The sequence below is a fragment of the Mytilus edulis genome, chromosome 9, assembly GCF_963676685.1.
Source record: "Mytilus edulis chromosome 9, xbMytEdul2.2, whole genome shotgun sequence".
Taxonomy (NCBI): domain Eukaryota; kingdom Metazoa; phylum Mollusca; class Bivalvia; order Mytilida; family Mytilidae; genus Mytilus; species Mytilus edulis.
The window spans coordinates 23,142,656-23,161,963 of record NC_092352.1 but is presented as its reverse complement, the minus strand read 5'-3'; the positions used below and the strand labels follow the sequence as shown (position 1 = coordinate 23,161,963).

General features: G+C 31.8%; 2 protein-coding genes across 2 annotated transcripts; both read right to left on the bottom strand.

Annotated features, from left to right (window-relative positions):
• Positions 1-4,521: 4,521 nt before the first annotated feature.
• LOC139487825 (UPAR/Ly6 domain-containing protein crok-like) lies at positions 4,522-9,247 on the bottom strand. The gene is made up of 3 exons (XM_071272974.1): positions 9,091-9,247; positions 6,810-6,941; positions 4,522-5,975 (listed from the first exon to the last, which is right to left on the bottom strand). The coding sequence occupies exons 1-3, from the start codon at positions 9,239-9,241 to the stop codon at positions 5,737-5,739; spliced, it is 522 nt and encodes a 173-aa protein (XP_071129075.1). The 5' UTR covers positions 9,242-9,247; the 3' UTR covers positions 4,522-5,736.
• Positions 9,248-13,217: 3,970 nt separating this feature from the next.
• On the bottom strand, positions 13,218-17,840 carry LOC139487827 (UPAR/Ly6 domain-containing protein crok-like). Its single transcript, XM_071272975.1, has 3 exons — positions 17,691-17,840; positions 15,036-15,170; positions 13,218-14,405 (listed from the first exon to the last, which is right to left on the bottom strand). Exons 1-3 carry the CDS (start codon positions 17,749-17,751, stop codon positions 14,182-14,184), a joined length of 420 nt encoding a protein of 139 aa, XP_071129076.1. The 5' UTR covers positions 17,752-17,840; the 3' UTR covers positions 13,218-14,181.
• Between the last annotated feature and the right edge of the window lie 1,468 nt (positions 17,841-19,308).

Sequence of the window (19,308 nt, the reverse complement as noted above, 5' to 3'; positions counted from 1 at the left end):
TTTATAAATGTTATCCAATATTTCATGTTATACGCAATGTTTTATATGTATATTGGAATGTATAATGTTATACAAGTGGTGAGACTTTAATAAAATATTGAATCAGATATGTTCTAATTGTCGTTACCACAATCCTATCCTCTTTTCTCGCATTTGACATCACAGAATTTGTACTTTCATGAGTATAAAGTAAAGGGGTGCAACAAGTGGAACAGGGTCTGCTAACCCTTAAAATCACCTAAGATCACCGATCATCACCCACTGGTTTTGGTGTGGTTCGTGTTGTTTCAGTCTTTTGTATATTGTGTTTAGTAGATTGTTATTCTCTTTTGGTTCTTTTACGTTTTATTTATCATGTCATGGCGTTGTCCGTTTCTCTTAGACTCAGGAGTGTACATGTCACTTTTGTATCTTCCACTTGAGAGTTTATTTGGATATTACAAAATGGCTGATAAATCTCAGGGTAAAATTCATTTATCAGTCTGTTAGTTTATTCCTTTTACTGAAGCCTTGACAATCGGTTAGTTGTACGACAGTGTGTGAAATCAATTCTTGTTCACAACTCCATATGCTCAATGGAATAACCTTTCATTCATGCGATCTAGACCAAACGACTAAACTAGCTGGTCTATAGTAATTTACACAATAAAACTGCTTGAATTCAAAATATTTTTGCTTGAAACCACAGAATCCATAATGGATATATAAAAAAATATAGTATTTTTTCAGCAGACAACAAGGTCCATGTAGGAGAGCTGTCCGATATGACAGAAACAAAAAAGAATTTGGTATATGTACATTGTACACACGATAGGAATACTCGAACATCTCCATCTTACCTAATATAAGCATCAAATGAATAGTGTGCGTTGTCACATTAAATACATATAATAAAATTGAGAATGGAAATGGGGAATGTGTCAAAGAGACAACAACCCGACCAAATAAAAAACAACAGCAGAGGGTCACCAACAGGTCTTCAATGTAGGCGGAGGCGTCCTTCAGCTGGCCCCTAAACAAATATATACTAGTCCAGTGATAATGAACGCCATACTAATTTCCAAATTGTACACAAGAAACTAAAATTAAAATAATACAAGACTAACAAAGGCCAGAGGCTCCTGACTTGGGACAGGCGCAAAAATGCTGCGGGGTTAAACATGTTTGTGAGATCTCAACCCTCCCCCTATACCTCTAACCAATGTAGTAAAGTAAACACATAACAATACGCACATTAAAATTCAGTTCAAGAGAAATCCGAGTCTGATGTCAGAAAATGTAACTAAAGAAAATAAACAAAATGACAATAATACATAAATAACAACAGACTACTAGCAGTTAACTGACATGCCAGCTCCAGACTTCAATTAAACTGACTGAAAGATTATGATTGCATCATATGAACATCAGGTACAATCCGTCCCGTTAGGGGTTTAGTATCATACCATCATAACATATATGAGAAGAACATAACCCGTGTCATTGCATGCATTCAATTTCATTTGTTGCTCATTTAGATTCTGCATGCGAGATTCATATCTAGAAGCTGCAGTTCACGCTGATGAGTTGTATTTTGATTTTTATGACTGCAACACACTACTGCACGAATATAGTTTAGCATTTCCATGTCAAATTATGGAACCTCGACGTCAGAGCAGGGGTTGTCTTTAAATATATTTATTTTTTGTCACTTAGAAAATGTTGGCTTTGATAGCAGATCTTTGATGGCTGTTTGGCGTTTAGTGGCACATGAATGCAAAATAGAATAAGCACCTGTTTTGAAATATGAATATGAACCCTGCTTTGTACAATATTGCCACGCTGAGCTGGATTTTCAACGTACAAGTTAACATCAATGGTTCATAAAGTGAGATCACAGTTCGAGGAACCCTGCCAGACAGACACACACACTGTCACTTATTCCATTATGGCATACAACACCATATAGTTGAGCTATTACTTATATTGTTTGAAAACTGTCCAGGAAACCATCATTGGTACTTGGGACGGGACAATTTGTTTCCCTCTCCTTTTTTCTCCAAAAACCCGTCATTTAGTTGTTCTCTTTAAATTCAATTATTTTCGTTTTATTCTGGGATTTATTAGCATAAATATACTATTAATAATATATATTTACATTTTACTATCAAATCCTAGTTTACTATCCACATAAGTCAATGATAATGTTTCTGACTAACGCTCTTTTATTTTTGTTGTCATATAGAATGGATCATTTGAATCGAAGCTTTTCTAGCTGGTTTTCATAATTTGTCTATATGTTGTGTTGTACCAACAATGCCCCTGCTCAAGGGAAAGTTTGATGCTATTTCCTTAAATCAGATTGTAGTTTTCTTTATTGTATTTCACATTTTTTGTTATTCATGACCTTTTGTAGCTTACCTATATGACCCAGGTTTTGATCATTGTTGAAATCATGGCGATCTTGAGTTTGTTTACATACATTTGGTATAGAATTTAACAATCATCCAACATTTCCTTAATTTCATACTTATAAAAATAAACCATTAATGCTGACCAATGAACCATAAGGTGAAGGTCAAATGACCTCCGTCCATGTTACAAAGTGTGATTGAGAAATTGACCTTGAAAGTAAACTCTGATCATTGACCCTGAAAACAAGGTAAAGGTAAGATAAAACCTGTATAATCAACATGTACGTACACCAACTGATTATTCTGTACACAGAAATTTAATTTAACTATATATATATATTAACAACTTTAAAAATCTGAGAAACTGACCTAATTACAAAACTTAATGTTGAATTATAAAGCATATCCAAAAAAATCAAGGTCAATTATAATTGCTTGTGAGCACTCAAGTATAAAGAAAACTTTCATTTTTCTAATTTGTGAATTTTTGAATAAAACATTGAATTGTATTTTGCTAGTTAAATATTTGAGTTGGAGTTATCCTCCTTTGATCGTTATTGTACATTTGTGGTTGAGCCCATTTTTATAAGATTCATATAATGTAATTTTTAATAAAGAATGTTTTCTTGACAAGTATGGTAATTCATATTCACATCAAATTGTACTTAAATATCAAAGTACATAATATCATCAATAAATTGCATGACATTGACTTATTGCACTATTTTGTTTTAACTATCAAGGGTATTGATAAATCTTAAACCATAAAGATATCATGTCAGTATAAAAGAGTTTTTCTTGCATTTCATGCAATCTTTTCTCAAAAACTGACCAGAATTGGGCAAATTTTTAATGTTAATGTTCATCACCAAGGTCAACCATAACAAAATATGACGTCAATTTGAATCTGTCTCGGCGGATGAATGGTCTGACTAGTTCAATTTTTGTTGTATAACTAGTTAATTTTGTTGTACATCTAGCAATAAAAGGCTGAAAACAATGAGGTTGTGAGTTCTCCAGCTTCTATTCTCAATAAAAACTTGATGACACAATATAGTAATAATGCTGCGAGGGGCGCTTAACACCAACAATTAATCATACAATCAAACATGTATACCTTGCAATGATTCTATATAAAAAATAAAGTTAACCATAAAAAGGTCAAATAAGGTCAAGGACAACTAACATATGGCAGATGGAAAGATCAGATTCTGGTCAAAAGACCATACAACATGTGCATTTAAGATTATCAACCTCTTCTATTCAGCATTTTACAAAAAAAGCTTAGCTGTATCTTAGAAACTGAAACAACACTGTGATCCTTGAGTTCATGTCATGGACTGTGAGACCCAATACAGTTGACCTTGTACTGACACAGTCTTTGAACTTGACCTAGTTTTAGATCTATTTCCCATAGGCACCGACTAGAGTGCAAATCTCAACTTTTCAATTATTGAATAATGAAAATAAGATGAAGAATCAACTCAAATTCATCAGACTGATATTTCAGGCAAAAGACATCCTACAATTCTATTAGCAGGCAGGATAGAAGATAAGTATTAATTGTGATAACCAGGTTAACTTAATACTACTCAGTTATTATCATAATAAGTTGATATTATTTGAAACATTTTTAAAAACTAAATGAAGATCCCCCTACAGAGAATATGATTAAATAAAATATTACACTGGCCTTTTGGATCAAGTACATGTAGTTCTAAATGAAGATCCCCCTACAGATTATATGATCAAATAAGGTATTACACTGGCCTTTTGGATCCAGTACATGTAGTTCTAAATGAAGCTCCCCCTACAGAGAATATGATCAAATAAGATATTACACTGGCCTTTTGGATCCAGTACATGTAGTTCTAAATGAAGATCCCCTAAAGAGAATATGATCAAATAAGATATTACACTGGCCTTGTGGATCCAGTACATGTAGTTCTAAATGAAGATCACCCTACAGAGAATATGATCAAATAAGATATTACACTGGCCTTTTGGATCCAGTACATGTAGTTCTAAATGAAGATCACCCTACAGAGTATATGATCAAAAAAGATATTACACTGGCCTTTTGGATCCAGTACATGTAGTTCTAAATGGTTAAACAACAGTAAAACAATGTTTGTAACATATTTTATTTATTATAAATGATTTTTTTACAGCATAAAATATAAAAAGTATATAATACAAATGGCACAACCTCAATTACAGAATTTCACAAAACTCCGAAACAATGAATCATACCTGAGGAGGAATCAAATATTTTATTAAAAATTTTAAAAATATCTATAATTTTCTAATTCAACAGGTCAGTTCAAGTAAAATTTTATAAATAGCTATATAACAGATTAAAATTATATTTTGTTACTTGTTGTGTTCTAATTGCAAAGGTAAAACACTTCATTTCTTTTTCGAAAACTTAATTTGGGCAGTATTTAACCTCAAATGACCAGGTCTATTATAAAATTCAGTGGTTTTCAGGTCAAAATTTTCTTTCTTTCAATTACAATTATTTATTTGAAAACTTCAAATACATAACAAAAAGCTTGGATGTACAAATATTTCAAAATATTCAGCCATAAGTGTGATCTGAAACCTAAAAAGGACACCAATAGTACTTATAACAGACTTGTGAGGTTATGTATTTACAAGTACAATGGTTTGAAAGCAGTAACTAGTTAAGATGGTAAAAAAGCTTTAAATATATCATAATAGGTTCTGTTGATACAATTCTTATTTCCTTATCAATATGACATATGAATTTATACACAATATGGAATGATTCTTGACTGTTATCTGATTGGAATGGTTTAATTGAATGATATCAAGATGAAAATAAAACTACTGGATTATGTACAACAAATAAATAAATTGGAAGGTTAATAAATCAAAAAGAATATTTCGAACAGTGAATATTTAACCATTAGAGAACAGGCATATCACATTAATTCATCAATTATAATTAAAGAAGAAATCAGTGTTTTCCATATCGACATAAAAATTCAAATCCCTAGTTGCAACAGTTTGGAGGGAGGAGTGGTTTGTTTGTACAAAAATGTATTTTCAACATGGTTTGTATGTTTTTTTTTCTAAGCACTACCCATAAACATGTGAATTTAATCTCAAAACGAGCTATTATAAGATTTAATAAGTCGGAAAAACACCTAAAAATTAACCCCCCCCCAAAAAAAACAACATGTACCAGTCACCCTTTGGGATATCTATTTAATTTTTTATATAAATTTGTAGTTATCAAAATATGATACCCAGCTAGGATACTCAGATCGATTCTAATTCACAACTTTTTAACATATGTTGATTTTGCACTTCTTTATCATGTCCACAAATATTTTACATATACAATTGTCATTAGTGGCAATAAAATGACGTGAATGTTGCTGTGGAAATTAGAGGCACCATTACAACCTTCTTGATTATCACAATGACAAATCCGCACTTTCACCTTGTATGTTCCCGTCTTTTCCATACAACGTCGACCTTCATCCCCACCTACAATACCACTAGGGGCACACTGTCGGACATATCGTAACTGCCATTCATCATTGTAAAAAACTAAAATAGAAAATGAAAATAGATGATGTGTCAGTAAAACAATATGAAAAGCTTTTAGTTAGAAAGAAAGAAAAACATTTTTTCCAATGTTGGAATCTGACTGTCAGTCAACTTGATCATGAACAAATAATTGCATCATGATCAGTCAAATATGAAACTGAGGTTACACCATCCTTTTTAATAGTTCCAACTTTGAGATATTATATAATAAATTAAAATTACTCTCAATCCTGTTATTTTGTGTCTTTTGCAATTTCATTAAAAGAATGTCCCAAACCAGGAACTAATTCAGTGGTTGTCATTGGTTCCTTGTTGTCTATCACACTTGTTAATTGTTCATAATTTTTAGCATAAATCAGGCTGCTTGTTTTCTCCTTTGAATTATTTAACATTTTGTTTTTAGTTTGTTATGCCCTGGACTTTTATACCTATAAGGTATGGATTTAACTTTAAATATTGTTCAGCAATGTTGTAGGTCATACTGTGATCTGTAATGGTTTACATCCTAGGACTGGTCATTTAAAATCCTACTACATCTCTTTATTTTCATTTAGACAACATTTATTGAAACAAACTTGATGTAAATCTGAACCGCAATACAACAAAGTCAATGTATATGATTGAAAGTCATTAGAAACACATAGAGAAACAGTTTCTGAATGTCCACTGTCTCATAACTTTTAAGAATTGGCATAAAAAATACTTTCTGTTCCTTTTCTCTTTAAAGAAACGACAAACAAACATCAAACCTTACACGATATGATATTCAAATTGTATGATCTTTATCTTCATAATTTACATTTTGAACAGTTTCATCCCCTTTAACCATCTTACCTTCTTGTACAATTTTTCTACACATTGTCACATTTTCTGCACACTCAGATAAATGCCATGTTTGATTATTGAAGTGGTCAGCACAATCTTCCTGCATGTATGAATTGCACTTGTAACATCGAAAAGAAAATCCTGAAAGTCAAATTTTATAAAAGTTAGGTACATACATTTATTTTAGACCTAGTTTCACTCATTTATATTGTAGCTTAACAATTTTAACTAAGACATAACAATTTATCTATGCATACTTGTGTATAGGGTTTCCCAATGCCTCAATATAATGTGTTAATTTTATTGGCTTGTCCAACATCATGAGACAATATTACAAAATTTCCATTGGCTGTTCAATAGGTCATTGATAACTTTCAAAGGTTAAGATGTTGTACATTTTGTCCATTGCAATGGACACATGATTTCTTCAATAATTTACAATTAACTTTTCACATGGAAATCTTCTTTTGTCAATGTGTATTACATTTTAGAGAGTACAAAAAGTTCTAAAATGTCTGATGCTAAAGTTTGATGTCGGAAAAGGACATATCCACTCAACCATGTTTTTGTAACATGTATTTCTATTTGTATCCATGGATGAGTTAAGCCTTTTTCAACTGATTTTTATAGTTTGTTTTTATAATGTACTGTTACACCACTATCCCAGGTTAGGGGAGGGTTGGTTAAACTCAGCCACATTCTAAAATCGAGAATGGAAATGGGGAATGTGTCAAAGAGACAACCCGACCATAGAAAAAACAACAGCAGAAGGTCACTAACATGTCTTCAATGTAGCGAGACATTCCCGCACCTGGAGGCGTCCCACATTCTGTATGCATGTGCCTGTCCCAAGTCAGGAGCCTGCAGAGGCAGATTAAGATTTTCTGGGGAAAATTTGGTTGATGATATATAGGGAATCACTGAAGCATGACCGGAGTGGGCCCCAAAATATCTGGATCCGCACTCGCCTGTATAATTCAGTGGCTGTCATTTATTGATGTGTAGCTTATTTGTTTTTCGTTAATCTTTTTTTGCCAATAGCTGTTGCTGTAACTGAGTTGCATCATACAGCCACCGGTATCAGGTCCGTTCGCCCCCAATACACTTTCGCACCCTACACGTTCGAACCTTGCACGTTCGCACCAAATTTTAATTCAAATTCCAGTTGAATAATTGGAAAATCATGATCGTTGTTTTAAATCGCTTTGGTGTAAATACTGAATGTATTTATAGCTTGGTATGAGTAAAACATTGAAGATTTTACATGAAAAACACACAGCTTGGTCCCTTTGATCTGAAACAATGTAACAATAAAATATTGCAATACACTATTATAACCAAAACATGATAAAATTTATTCAACACACAAAAAAAACGTAGTCAGAATCTCATTTTATTTTGAAACAAGTTAATGAAACAAAGTAATAGTTATAGCAAACCACTAACCAAAGCATGATTAAGAGTACTGTTATTCAACACAAAATAAAACTTTGACAGAATCCCACTTTATTAAGAAAGGATGATCATTTTTTTTAACAATAAACACTATCCAAAACATGAGGATTCAACACAACAAAAAAAATGCTGTCTCACTTTATTTTGAGACAATGACAACAATTATACTTATAAGAATACACTTGCCAAAACTTGATTACAAAGTTATTAAACATAAAATCAATTAAAATTTGGTGCGAACATGTAGGGTGCGAACGAACTTTGGGTGCGAACATGTAGGTTGCGAATGTGAAAGGGGGCGAATATGAGTGGGTGCGAACGTGAATGGGCGCTAACGGACCCGTATTCACAGCCACCAATCAGAATCTACATGTGATAAGTAATTATTTCAAGATGGAGTGTATATTGACTGAAACTAATAGCTCTGCACCATGTGCAAGCAATTAATGACTATATAAGTACTATAAAAAAATAGGGCATTATGTCTTTTGCTTCAAAAGTCAGTTGAATCATTAATTTGTTTTGTTTACTTTCTGAACATTCTATTTATTTTTATTTTCTGAAAACTTAAATTGATTTAAATTTTATATTTGTTAGATCCAGTTATGCTTTTCCAGTTTCAAAAGCCAGTCTGTACTTTGATAATTTATTAAGCGTACAGTCACAGTTGCGAACACTTTAAGATGCACCACAAATTCATATATGCGGAAGTGAGTGACTATCAACAGGTAAACAAAATACCTGTACAGGTGTGCAATTTATTTTCAAAGAACGTACTGTAGCAACACAGTTGGAAAACTTTAATTTTGGTATATATTTTGAAGAATGATTTTACCTGTTTGAAATAGGAATAGAGCTGCAAAACCAAAAATTAAAATCAAAGTTGGATACAACCTATCCATAATGGCGCTTTCCTGTAAAACTGGTATTCTAATATGTTCGTTTAACAACAGTAGAAGCCAAGTAAACCAGTATAAAAGCGACATCTAGATATTTACCTGGTTTTACAGTTCACTTATACTACAACTCCCTCCTGTTTTGGAGAACCACGAATCTTTAAAGTCGACAAACAATCTAAGGAGGCGGATTAATATAAGCAATTGTTGCAGTTTCTTAATCCGAATTTTTAAAGTGTTTATAATATAAATACTTGTATTTTTCATAATAAAAATTTTGTTTACACTAAACATAGAAAAATTAAATACCGAGCATCACGAATCCCTCTTAAAAACATGTAACATGGAATACTCCCCCACTCTTATATTTCACTATAAGATACTGTCAATGAGTTTGAAAATTATGATAATTTCAAGACAGCTAAGAGATCATAGTTTCACAGAATATGTTTGAATATGTAGGAACAATGTTCCACTGCCGTGAAATAGAGTCCATGAACATTTTTTTTAATCTATGATCATCTATTTGTGTCTTCATTCAGGATTTTTCTGTCAAAAAGGATTAGTGTTTCTGGATTAAATGCTCATAAGAGCCTAATATCGCTCAACTGTAATATCAGTTTGACTTATTTGTAGATATTACTTTGCTGAATAGTTTTGTCATTTGCGCTTTCTCTCTTTCTATCATTATGTATTAGAGATAACAATAAATCAAAACTGTAAAAATTCCCAAAAAATTCTGGACAGTAACCCAACCGAATAAGTTGTCCTATTGGTCTTAAGATAACTAGATCTAGACCTGTTCTACACTTTCAGCTATGTCAGTGCTATCTATTATATTTTTTTTTTAAATAACCAAACACAGTAAAATTTCAAGTTAATAAAAATAAATGATATATAATAATAACCTAACAATGGGTTGTCGAACTTGTTTGAAATTTTCATAACAGATAAATCATGACCCATTCAGTGTCACTTTAATCCCTTTTAGTTAAGCACTAACTGCTGATCATAGTTTCTGAGATATAAGCCAAAACCTGATTTGTCCCATATGTTCTATCTTTAGCCATGGTGGCCATTTTTGTAGATTGATAAAAAATTCGGATACGATTTACAAACTAAATACCATAAGGAACTTTCGGTTACAATTTGGATGTATTTGGTCCAGTATTATCAGAGGTTTTTGAACTAGAGGCTCTTTTAAAGCCTGTGTCGCTAAACTTGGTCTATAGATGTGCATATTCAGGTTTATGGCCCCTTCTGTAGCCATTTTTTACGAAATTTTCAAACTTCAATTGTATCGAAACTACAGATATAATGAATAATAGAGATAGGCCATTTTGTACATATACTGAGGGGAAACTTGATGCAAAGCATTATTATTTACTAGGTTTTCCAGCAATGTGTAGTTTACTATCCATATCCGTATACTGAAAAAAAACCAGGTTTTCCAGCAATGTGCAGTTTACTATCCATAGTATCTGTATACTGAAAAAACCTAGGTTTTTAGTATACGGATATGGATAGTAAACTGCACATTGCTGGAAAACAAAGAAATAATGTTGTTAACGTCAATTAAGTGAACTTTAGGTCTTCAGTGCTTATTTAATTTCGTTCTTCATTTAGCTTTTTACCGTTGTTTTGATTAGAGTGCAACTGTTGATTTTTTATATACATTGTTGGCATACATAATATAAAAGCAAGGTGACTTTGATGAGTTCTTTAAGTTGAGTTATAAACCCCAACCCCCCTTTTGTGAAAACTTTTTTGTTGATTATATAGGGAATCACTGAAGCATGACTGCCCTTCACCTTTTTATGAAAATGTCTGGATCCGCCACTGAAACTGATATTAAAAGTGGAATTTGATAAATGTCCAAACAGTTTGAAATGACAAACATCCATTTTCTGTAAGTTTCAATGACATTTATTCATATTGAAATTCTAGTATTTAAAATCAAAGATTGATAGATTGTTGGTTGCTTATCATCAATTAGTAACTTTTTCATGCATGCTCAGGATGAGTAAATCTCATAGAAAATTTGCATCCTCAAACAATGAATAAAATTTGCAGACCCTTTAAAAGATTTCAGCTATAGTGACACTGTCATTTTCTTGTTCATTTTATAATGCTTCAAGGTAATTGGTGATACTAAACTCTCACAAGATTTTTGTACAGTCCTCCAAATTTGTATGTCCATAATATTTTGAGGATCATCGAATGAACATAGATAATTGGGACCGGAATGTGTTCATGGGACACAGATGATGCCTCGCTAGCATATAATACAAAGGAAAATAACTCAAGAACTGTAAAACTAAAAACTTGTACTTGATCTTAGTTTTGTGATAATAAGCATTGTGTATACGTTTAATAACATTTAGTTGAGGCAACCTTATATTAGAAAAGGGAAACAAAAAATCCATCATTTTTCATTTCTAAAGGGGCATAACCCTTGAGGGTAAAAATGAGGCCATCAAATTCCAAACTGGGTCTACGTTTTGTGGTAGTACACATAGTGTATAAGTTTCAGAACATTTGGTTGAGGCAAAATAAGTTAGAGAATGAAAACAAATAAAGGGTTATTACAGAGATTCGTCTCACCTTTTTGTAATTTTGATATTGAAAATTTCAAAATTGAAAAAAGCAACTCTAACATGCAAGTCGATGAACCATGACGAGGGGGTAGGAATTTATAATTTCCATAACAAATATCATCGACTTCACATTAGCAGTTCATCTTAAACTGATCTTATTACATACTAATACACAAAAGTGACAACTAAGCATATGTTTCAAAGTTAATAGACCATGACTGAGGGAGTGGGGCTTACTATTCTCAATGGATATGAGATGTACTAATGCTTTTACAACTGAATACCAATTAACATTGACCTACTACAAATGGTTCCCCTTGAACTGACCTAAAGTAATTACAAACTTATACATGTAAACTGCAAAAATTCAAAGTCATTAGACCAAGAATAAAGGGGGCAGCCAAATAATCTCCATCATCCATGGGATTGAGATATGCCAATGCTTATACAACTGCATACCAAATATCAATGACCAACCCCTCATGGTTCACAATAAACTAGACAAATTTACAAACTAATGCATTGTTGACACTGCTTGAATCAGTATACCTATGTCTCAATTTTTGACTCCGTCAAGACAAGACAAAAAATTCAGCATTTTTTTCAATTTGACAACAGGTACATTGTATAAGCCTAGAACAGTAAAGTGATGCCACAAAAAGCAAACATGATCTGTATTTTGTGGCAATGAGAATTTTGTACAAGTTTCATAACATTAGATGAGACAAAATAAGTTTCAGCAATTTTTCCATTTGTAAAGGGGCATAACTCTAGAATGGTAACTGAGATATATGAGGTCTAGTATTGCAAATTGGTTGGTTAGCAGTCACTGAAGAGTTCAATATGCAAACAATATTTACCAATGTGGGGATTTTAACTTTTAAATAGCTACATTTGTACATCAGAAATTATTTTAATGTTGTGACATCAAACCCTGTAATCAATTGTGGTAATTTTGACAGAAAATTCAATAAATCTGTTCCTTTAATCAAATGAATTGGCAGAAAGAACACAAATTTCTCTGAGACTTTTACTTCAGTTGTAATATAGCCCTATTTTGGTGTGAACATGGACCAATATGAGGTTTTATAAGGGGAATTGTGTACATGTTACAACTTTCTGGAAGCATAAACTTTGTAATATTTTTAATTATCTGCAGATATATTTTGATACGGTTTATATAATTTGCCTTGTACAAGTATTGAGAAATGCAGTTATTTCTGACACTACTATACATGAATGCAACTTGCATTGAAACAAAATGAGGCAGCTTTTGAATGTGTTCACCAAGCATCATTTCCATCAAGTAAAAAGACAAATACATGTACTGAATCAAAGACTCAAACAGTCTTCTATCTGTACATAAAATGTTGTCTGCTCTATGGTCGGGTTGTTGTCGTTTTGACACATTCCCCATTTCCTTTCTCAGTTTTATCAACAGCATGATAAATCAAAACAAATACAAGTCATAAGATTTCAGAAGTTTATTAAGAATCCTTGCCACTTATAAAAGATGTAAAAAAGTTTTTCATTAAAATCATTTAAGTACAGTTGTAAACAACCAAATTTATTCATACATTTAAACTGACAAGAAGCTGGATTCTTTATTTTTATTAATTTCTTTTCCCCAAATATATGCAAATATAAGATTAGAAACAAGTGAAATTTTCATTACTTGAGATTCAAAAAGCTCTGGTATAAATGATGGTAGAATTGCTTCTAACACATGGTATTTTTTGATTATACATGTAAAATTTAAAGCACTTCCCTTCAGTGATAGGAATGTTAATCTGACAAACCAAATTATTCAAAACTGGAAATTTCATTTATCTTCCCTGCCCTATAATGATACATTTATGAACAATGAAAATGAAAAAGCTGTAAAATATTGAAACAAAACAAAGACATATGTTACTGTTATATGTTTGATGTTGATTTTGTTAAGCATTGGTTCCTTTTTCACAAATGACTATTTTCATTAAAATATTCTACAGCAGTGAATAATGGATATGTAATAAAAATACAAAATAAAAGTAGCATTAAAATCAATAAAACAAGCATAGATTATACTTGCACCATTCTTTGTTTATTTCAGATGTTAAAATGTTAAGCATTGGTTCCTTTTTTATCAGCACAAAACATTTCATTGCTTGTTTTATTGTTTACAGACATAAAATTGTATGAACAGTAATCACATATGTTCCATTCTCTCATCAACTCTCAACTCATCACACAAACTTGTGAATTCTGATCAAACTATGCATTTCTTGTTTCATCATGACCTTCTCTTCTTTCCATAAAACCGTCTCCTGTCACATCAAGAGTTTACACTCTTAATAGATCTTTAACCAATGTGACAGGGAGTGGTATTGCATAGATATTTAACAGTCAATGAAGTACCCGTGGTTTAAAGTTTCTTAAAAGTCATTTTCATCATAACTTCTTAAATGTAAACAGAGCTGCAACAAACAAGGGGATCAGAGCTGCCATAAAGTTGATCTTGTTTTGTGTTACTCCATTACATTCTGGGTTACCACAATGACAGTATTTAACCTTGACCTTGTAGGTTCCTGTTCTTTCTCTACAAGTATCTTCTACTTCTCCGGTCATAGCACATTCTCTAATGTAACGAACATTCCAGTCATCTCCATAATACACTAGAAAAAATTTAAATAATTTACAATTTGTTAACTACTTTTTTTCCCTTGCTGTAATATATATATATGCATGATTATTTATGAATGACAACAAAAATAAATACATTGTATAGTTACTTAAACAAATTTATGATGGTATTTGTCTTTTGTTTGGAAAGATTCTTGTGGCACATGGTTAGGGACAGAAAATAACCACAAGAACCACTTCCTTTGAGATTTTGACATTACAAAGGATTCCAAATTGAAATGGGTTTATTTTGCTTTTAAAGTTATAATTTCTGATGAATTTCTTGCAGCTAAATCAAAAGTTATACAATAGCACTTTCTTCTAACTGGTTCAATCTGGTAATTGATAAATGAAAAGGATCAATTTTAAACTAAATTGTAATGACAATATTTTACACTGTTATTGTCAAGGTTTCAAAATATGTTGTTCAAGACATACAGTAGTTCCAAGTTTTATAATTTTCCTCAGTATTAAGGCTAAAACTTAAAACTCAAATTCTAATAATGTATGGATAACGAACATTTGAAACAAATTATTGATCTGAATAATAAATTTGTTACATGTACATCAAATGAAATGTCCTTAATAAAAGATATTTGCTTTAAATTATATAAAATATTTACCATTTTGGACGATCTTCCTACACATGGTATAGTTAGCAGGACAATCTTTCAAAAAATTGGTGTTATCTTTTGGAAATTCATCTCCACATTGTTGTTCTTTAAATGAATTGCATACATGACATTTTATGGATTCTCCTGAAAATCAAAATGAATAAATGAGAAATTTGTATATCATATTCATTACATTTATTCTGCTTAGCAAGACACAAGCTAGTATGAACTTGGTGATCAGGAATTTTCCATTTCTTCTATCACTGCTTTTCTGTGTAATTAATTGCATTTTTTGTTTAGTTTTAATGTTTAGACAGTGTTTAGGCAGGACATGCACCATGTGCCAATTGCGCTTATCAACCAGAGATGGCGCAAAGAGTGACAATTGTAAACACCCACGTGGCGAAAGATATTTTTCACTTCGTTTTAAAACATGAGATAGTCAAATGGATTTCTGATCGTGTTTCGTGCTGCCGTGTGTGTGTACACAACTGTGTAGTGTTTACTCCAATGATAGGAGCACCTATATATTTTGAGACGTCTCAGGTGTTTTCCTATGGTAATAATAGCAACATGCTTTATCTAATTACCCAAAAAACGTAATTAACCATCATTCATGATAGAAAAAAATATGAACAGTTTAAATTTGTGAAAATTAGCTAGCACAGACGAAAGTTTTCTCTAATTATAATCTTCTAAGTAAGCTTGCTATTATTTCGATTGGAAAACCCAAAAGCCTTTTTATGAATATAGTATTTGTCTCAGGCCCTTAACTGTCCTTGTCAATGCTTTTGGTCTTTGGCTCGTTTTGACATTTTGTAAACATGCCTTCAGCGAATGTTGTTGTGTCTTATCAATTAACATTTCTCTCTAATGTTATTCTTGTCATCCTGTCAGATGAAGTAATAATAATACAAGAAGTGCATGATCATGAACAAGGCAACAGTACCAGCCTGGGCCCAAAGGAAAAATATTCTTCAAGATCACTGGTTTAGAATTCATAGACATGTTTTTTGTTAAATAGAACAGAAGTGAAATCATTGGCATACTTGATCATCCGTCTTTATATAAAGAAACTTTGTTTTGGTAGTTTATCTATATATAATAAAATTATAAGGGTTTTTAATATCATGGCTTTAGTTTGGTTTCTAAAATTTTATTTTGGCTATGGTATTGTCAGTGGCTTTGACTTATATTTTTAGTCCATTTCTATTTGTCTTATATTATGGAACCTTTCATTCTACCATGTCAATTATTATAGTTGTATGTAATGCCATAGGTCTTAACCATTTATTGTTAATGAGTTTGTGCCAATAAAAAAATTTGTATTTGTATTGTATTTGTCTATATACATTTTTACATGATATAACAATGATAAATATAGATACAGTTATATAATGTTGAAATACAGGTCATTGTCGTAATCATGATGAAATTTGATAACTAAATACCCTTTCTCATAGGTTTATCTTATACATGTAAGTAGGAATACAAGAACCAGATAATTTATTTAATCACAATCAATAGCTTATCTTAATATCAAAATGTATTATATAATATTACATCTGCATGAACCTAAGGCTATTGTAAAATAATTGTCACAACACAATAAATCATTAAAACCTACTGTAAACAAACAGCACCTTGACATAAATGGACAATAACTATTACATAACATTACATCAAGTTTTATAAAACCAGCAAGCTTGTAAAGAAATTAGGCAAATGAGGAGCTGACCAAGTTAAATGACACTTAAATAGTTAATACCCTGTATGATTTTTTAATAATAGTTTATTTACAAAAGTCCACATTTATAAAAATATAAAAATTATTATGTTTAAAGTGTGAAAGGTTATTTCAAGGTTTGAAAAGAATGTAATAATTTGCCTTAATCAAAAACATTCTGATACTTTGTAATTGTTTAATATGTGTAATATTATAATCTCATAATACCCCTTTAATTTAGAATAAAGTATGTTTTTTCTATTTTCTAATGTAATATCAAATAATTGTATTTATGTCACTATCTACATATACAATGATATTGATGTCAGAGGCTAAAATACAAACTGTACATATAATTTTTGTAGAATTGATATTATTTGGTGTTATGACTATCCATTTTATGAGGGGTACATTTCAAGTGCTAAAACTAGGCTAAAACATATTTTCTTTTGTAAAGAAAAAATTTCTAAGTACATGTACAAAAGGGCACAATGTTTTCTTTTTCTTTTCTACAAAAAGAAAAATGCCCCCTTGTGTAGGAAAGTTTCTTATTTTGGGGGTTTCGCAACCCATTGGGAGCAAGTCTTGTAGCAGAGTTGCGTTTCATTAAAGGAACCCAACTCTAAAAATAGTCTTATAAGATGATAGTATGCAAAGATTACTATTGATCGTATACTATATACGTATGGTTAACTTATTGTTTGATATCAAAGTGATGTTCGATTCTGTTTTTCAAAGGTTAAACCAGTACGTCATTAACAAGGTGACCCCTATAAAACAGTAAATGTGTCCTTTGTAAAGGTAAAAAGTCTTCAAGGACATTTTGTACAAACAATATTCACCTTGAATGTATCATATGGCGTCCTAATCGTTCCTCAAAATATTGATTCAATTCAAAGCATTTTTGAATATGATTGAATAATTGAAATGCAACTTACCAACATCGATGTAGCAAGAAATACAAATAAAGATAACGACTGCAACCTCCAGGTACTTCATTGTTGCTGCTCCTTCGCCTTGACGGATGTTAATGACAAGACAAGAACACGCATGCGCTTATCTGAATATCACCACGTCATAAGGTTAAATAGGGTTTATTATTGCGAAAGAACCTTAAGGGGTACGTAAAGGATATATATTGTGAAATAATGAAACATAGTCGGAAGCATTACTTTGATATCCATTTTGCAATATTTGTTCAAGGGTTCATTATTTCACCATATATTTCAAAATATGTGTGTAGGGCCTATACAAAATTTAGTCATAAATATGATCAATGAATTAAGAACCGAGACATTCGTAATCGATATGTCTCGGTATTAAAGAAATGTGATATTATCTAGTATAGAGGGGGCAGGACATTTTTCGGGACGTCGGGATCGGGTGTTTTTAAGCTCGGGATTTCGGGGTTGGACCTTTCGGGATCCGGGATTTCTTTTTTTTGAATTTCGGGATGTCGGGATTTTTTTTTAAATTCGGGACCTCGGGATTTCATGTTATTAAGCCCGGGATTTCGGGAGCAGGATCCCTCCTACCCCCCTCCCCAGTATAAAAAGTCAAATAACATTAATACCGAACTCCAGCGGAAATTTCAAACGGAAAGTCCTTTAACACATGACATAATCTATTATAGCACAAACACATTAAACTCAGTAATGGAAAACATGCTGTTTTCCAAGAGTAATTATTAAAATCAGTCGATTGGCATCATATCAGTGATATGATATATTTATTCAAGATAAAAGGCATGAATTTAACAGTCACAATAAATGTAAATGACATGGTAAATATTAGGCCGTGTTCACACCAAACTCCATGTACAGTAAACTTGTTTACAATTAGTTTAACGTACTGGCCATTGGTTTCACATTAAATTTGTTCACATCTATACCTGTACATAAGATTCGTTCACACTTGTAAACTCTATGTCATTTAAATGTTCCATTACGTAGAATCGAATGAAAAGTTTTCGGACAACTTTTCTAGCAGTAAGGGAACGACCTTTTGACTCTGAATAGGGGGGATGGAAATATTCCAAACCCCAATTGGATAAAGAAAACAATTCTGGTTCTATAGATGATAAAAAAATATTCTGAATCAAGAGTTTCCCCACACATTATAGTGTTAAATGTTGAAGAAAAAAAAATTGATTACCAGCATCAAATAAAAAAAACAAAAAACAAACAAACCCGTAAAACGTTTGCGCGGAAATAATTCTGACTCAGATAAATAAAAAAAATATCCCCCTTTTTTGAAGTTAAGTGGTTGCTTCTTTATGAAAGCCATTTTGATGATTTGCAGTAGTTTAAGGATACTAAAGATGTCTCGATTAAGCATTAGAAAACGTAGGCTGCAACAGCGTGCTTACAGACGAAGAAGAAGGATTGATATATATTAGGGATCACTAGATTTTTATCTTTTCTGTTTGTTCAAATGGTACTCTTCTCCAAGAAGTATTTGGCAAAGGGGGTGGGGGGGAGTATGTTTTTTTTTTTTTTACTTTTTAAGTGTAATTTCACGGATCCGAGATACTGCACAAACAATACATTTACCTCA

Coding starts and splice junctions, on each gene's coding strand:
- LOC139487825 (XM_071272974.1), bottom strand. CDS start 9,241: ATGTCGCTTTTATACTGGTTTACTTGGCTTCTACTGTTGTTAAACGAA. Junction 6,942..9,090: donor TCTATTCCTATTTCAAACAG/GTAAAATCATTC, acceptor TTTGACTTTCAG/GATTTTCTTTTCGATGTTAC. Junction 5,976..6,809: donor TAGAAAAATTGTACAAGAAG/GTAAGATGGTTA, acceptor TTTCTATTTTAG/TTTTTTACAATGATGAATGG.
- LOC139487827 (XM_071272975.1), bottom strand. CDS start 17,751: ATGAAGTACCTGGAGGTTGCAGTCGTTATCTTTATTTGTATTTCTTGC. Junction 15,171..17,690: donor TTCTTGCTACATCGATGTTG/GTAAGTTGCATT, acceptor TTTGATTTTCAG/GAGAATCCATAAAATGTCAT. Junction 14,406..15,035: donor TAGGAAGATCGTCCAAAATG/GTAAATATTTTA, acceptor AATTTTTTCTAG/TGTATTATGGAGATGACTGG.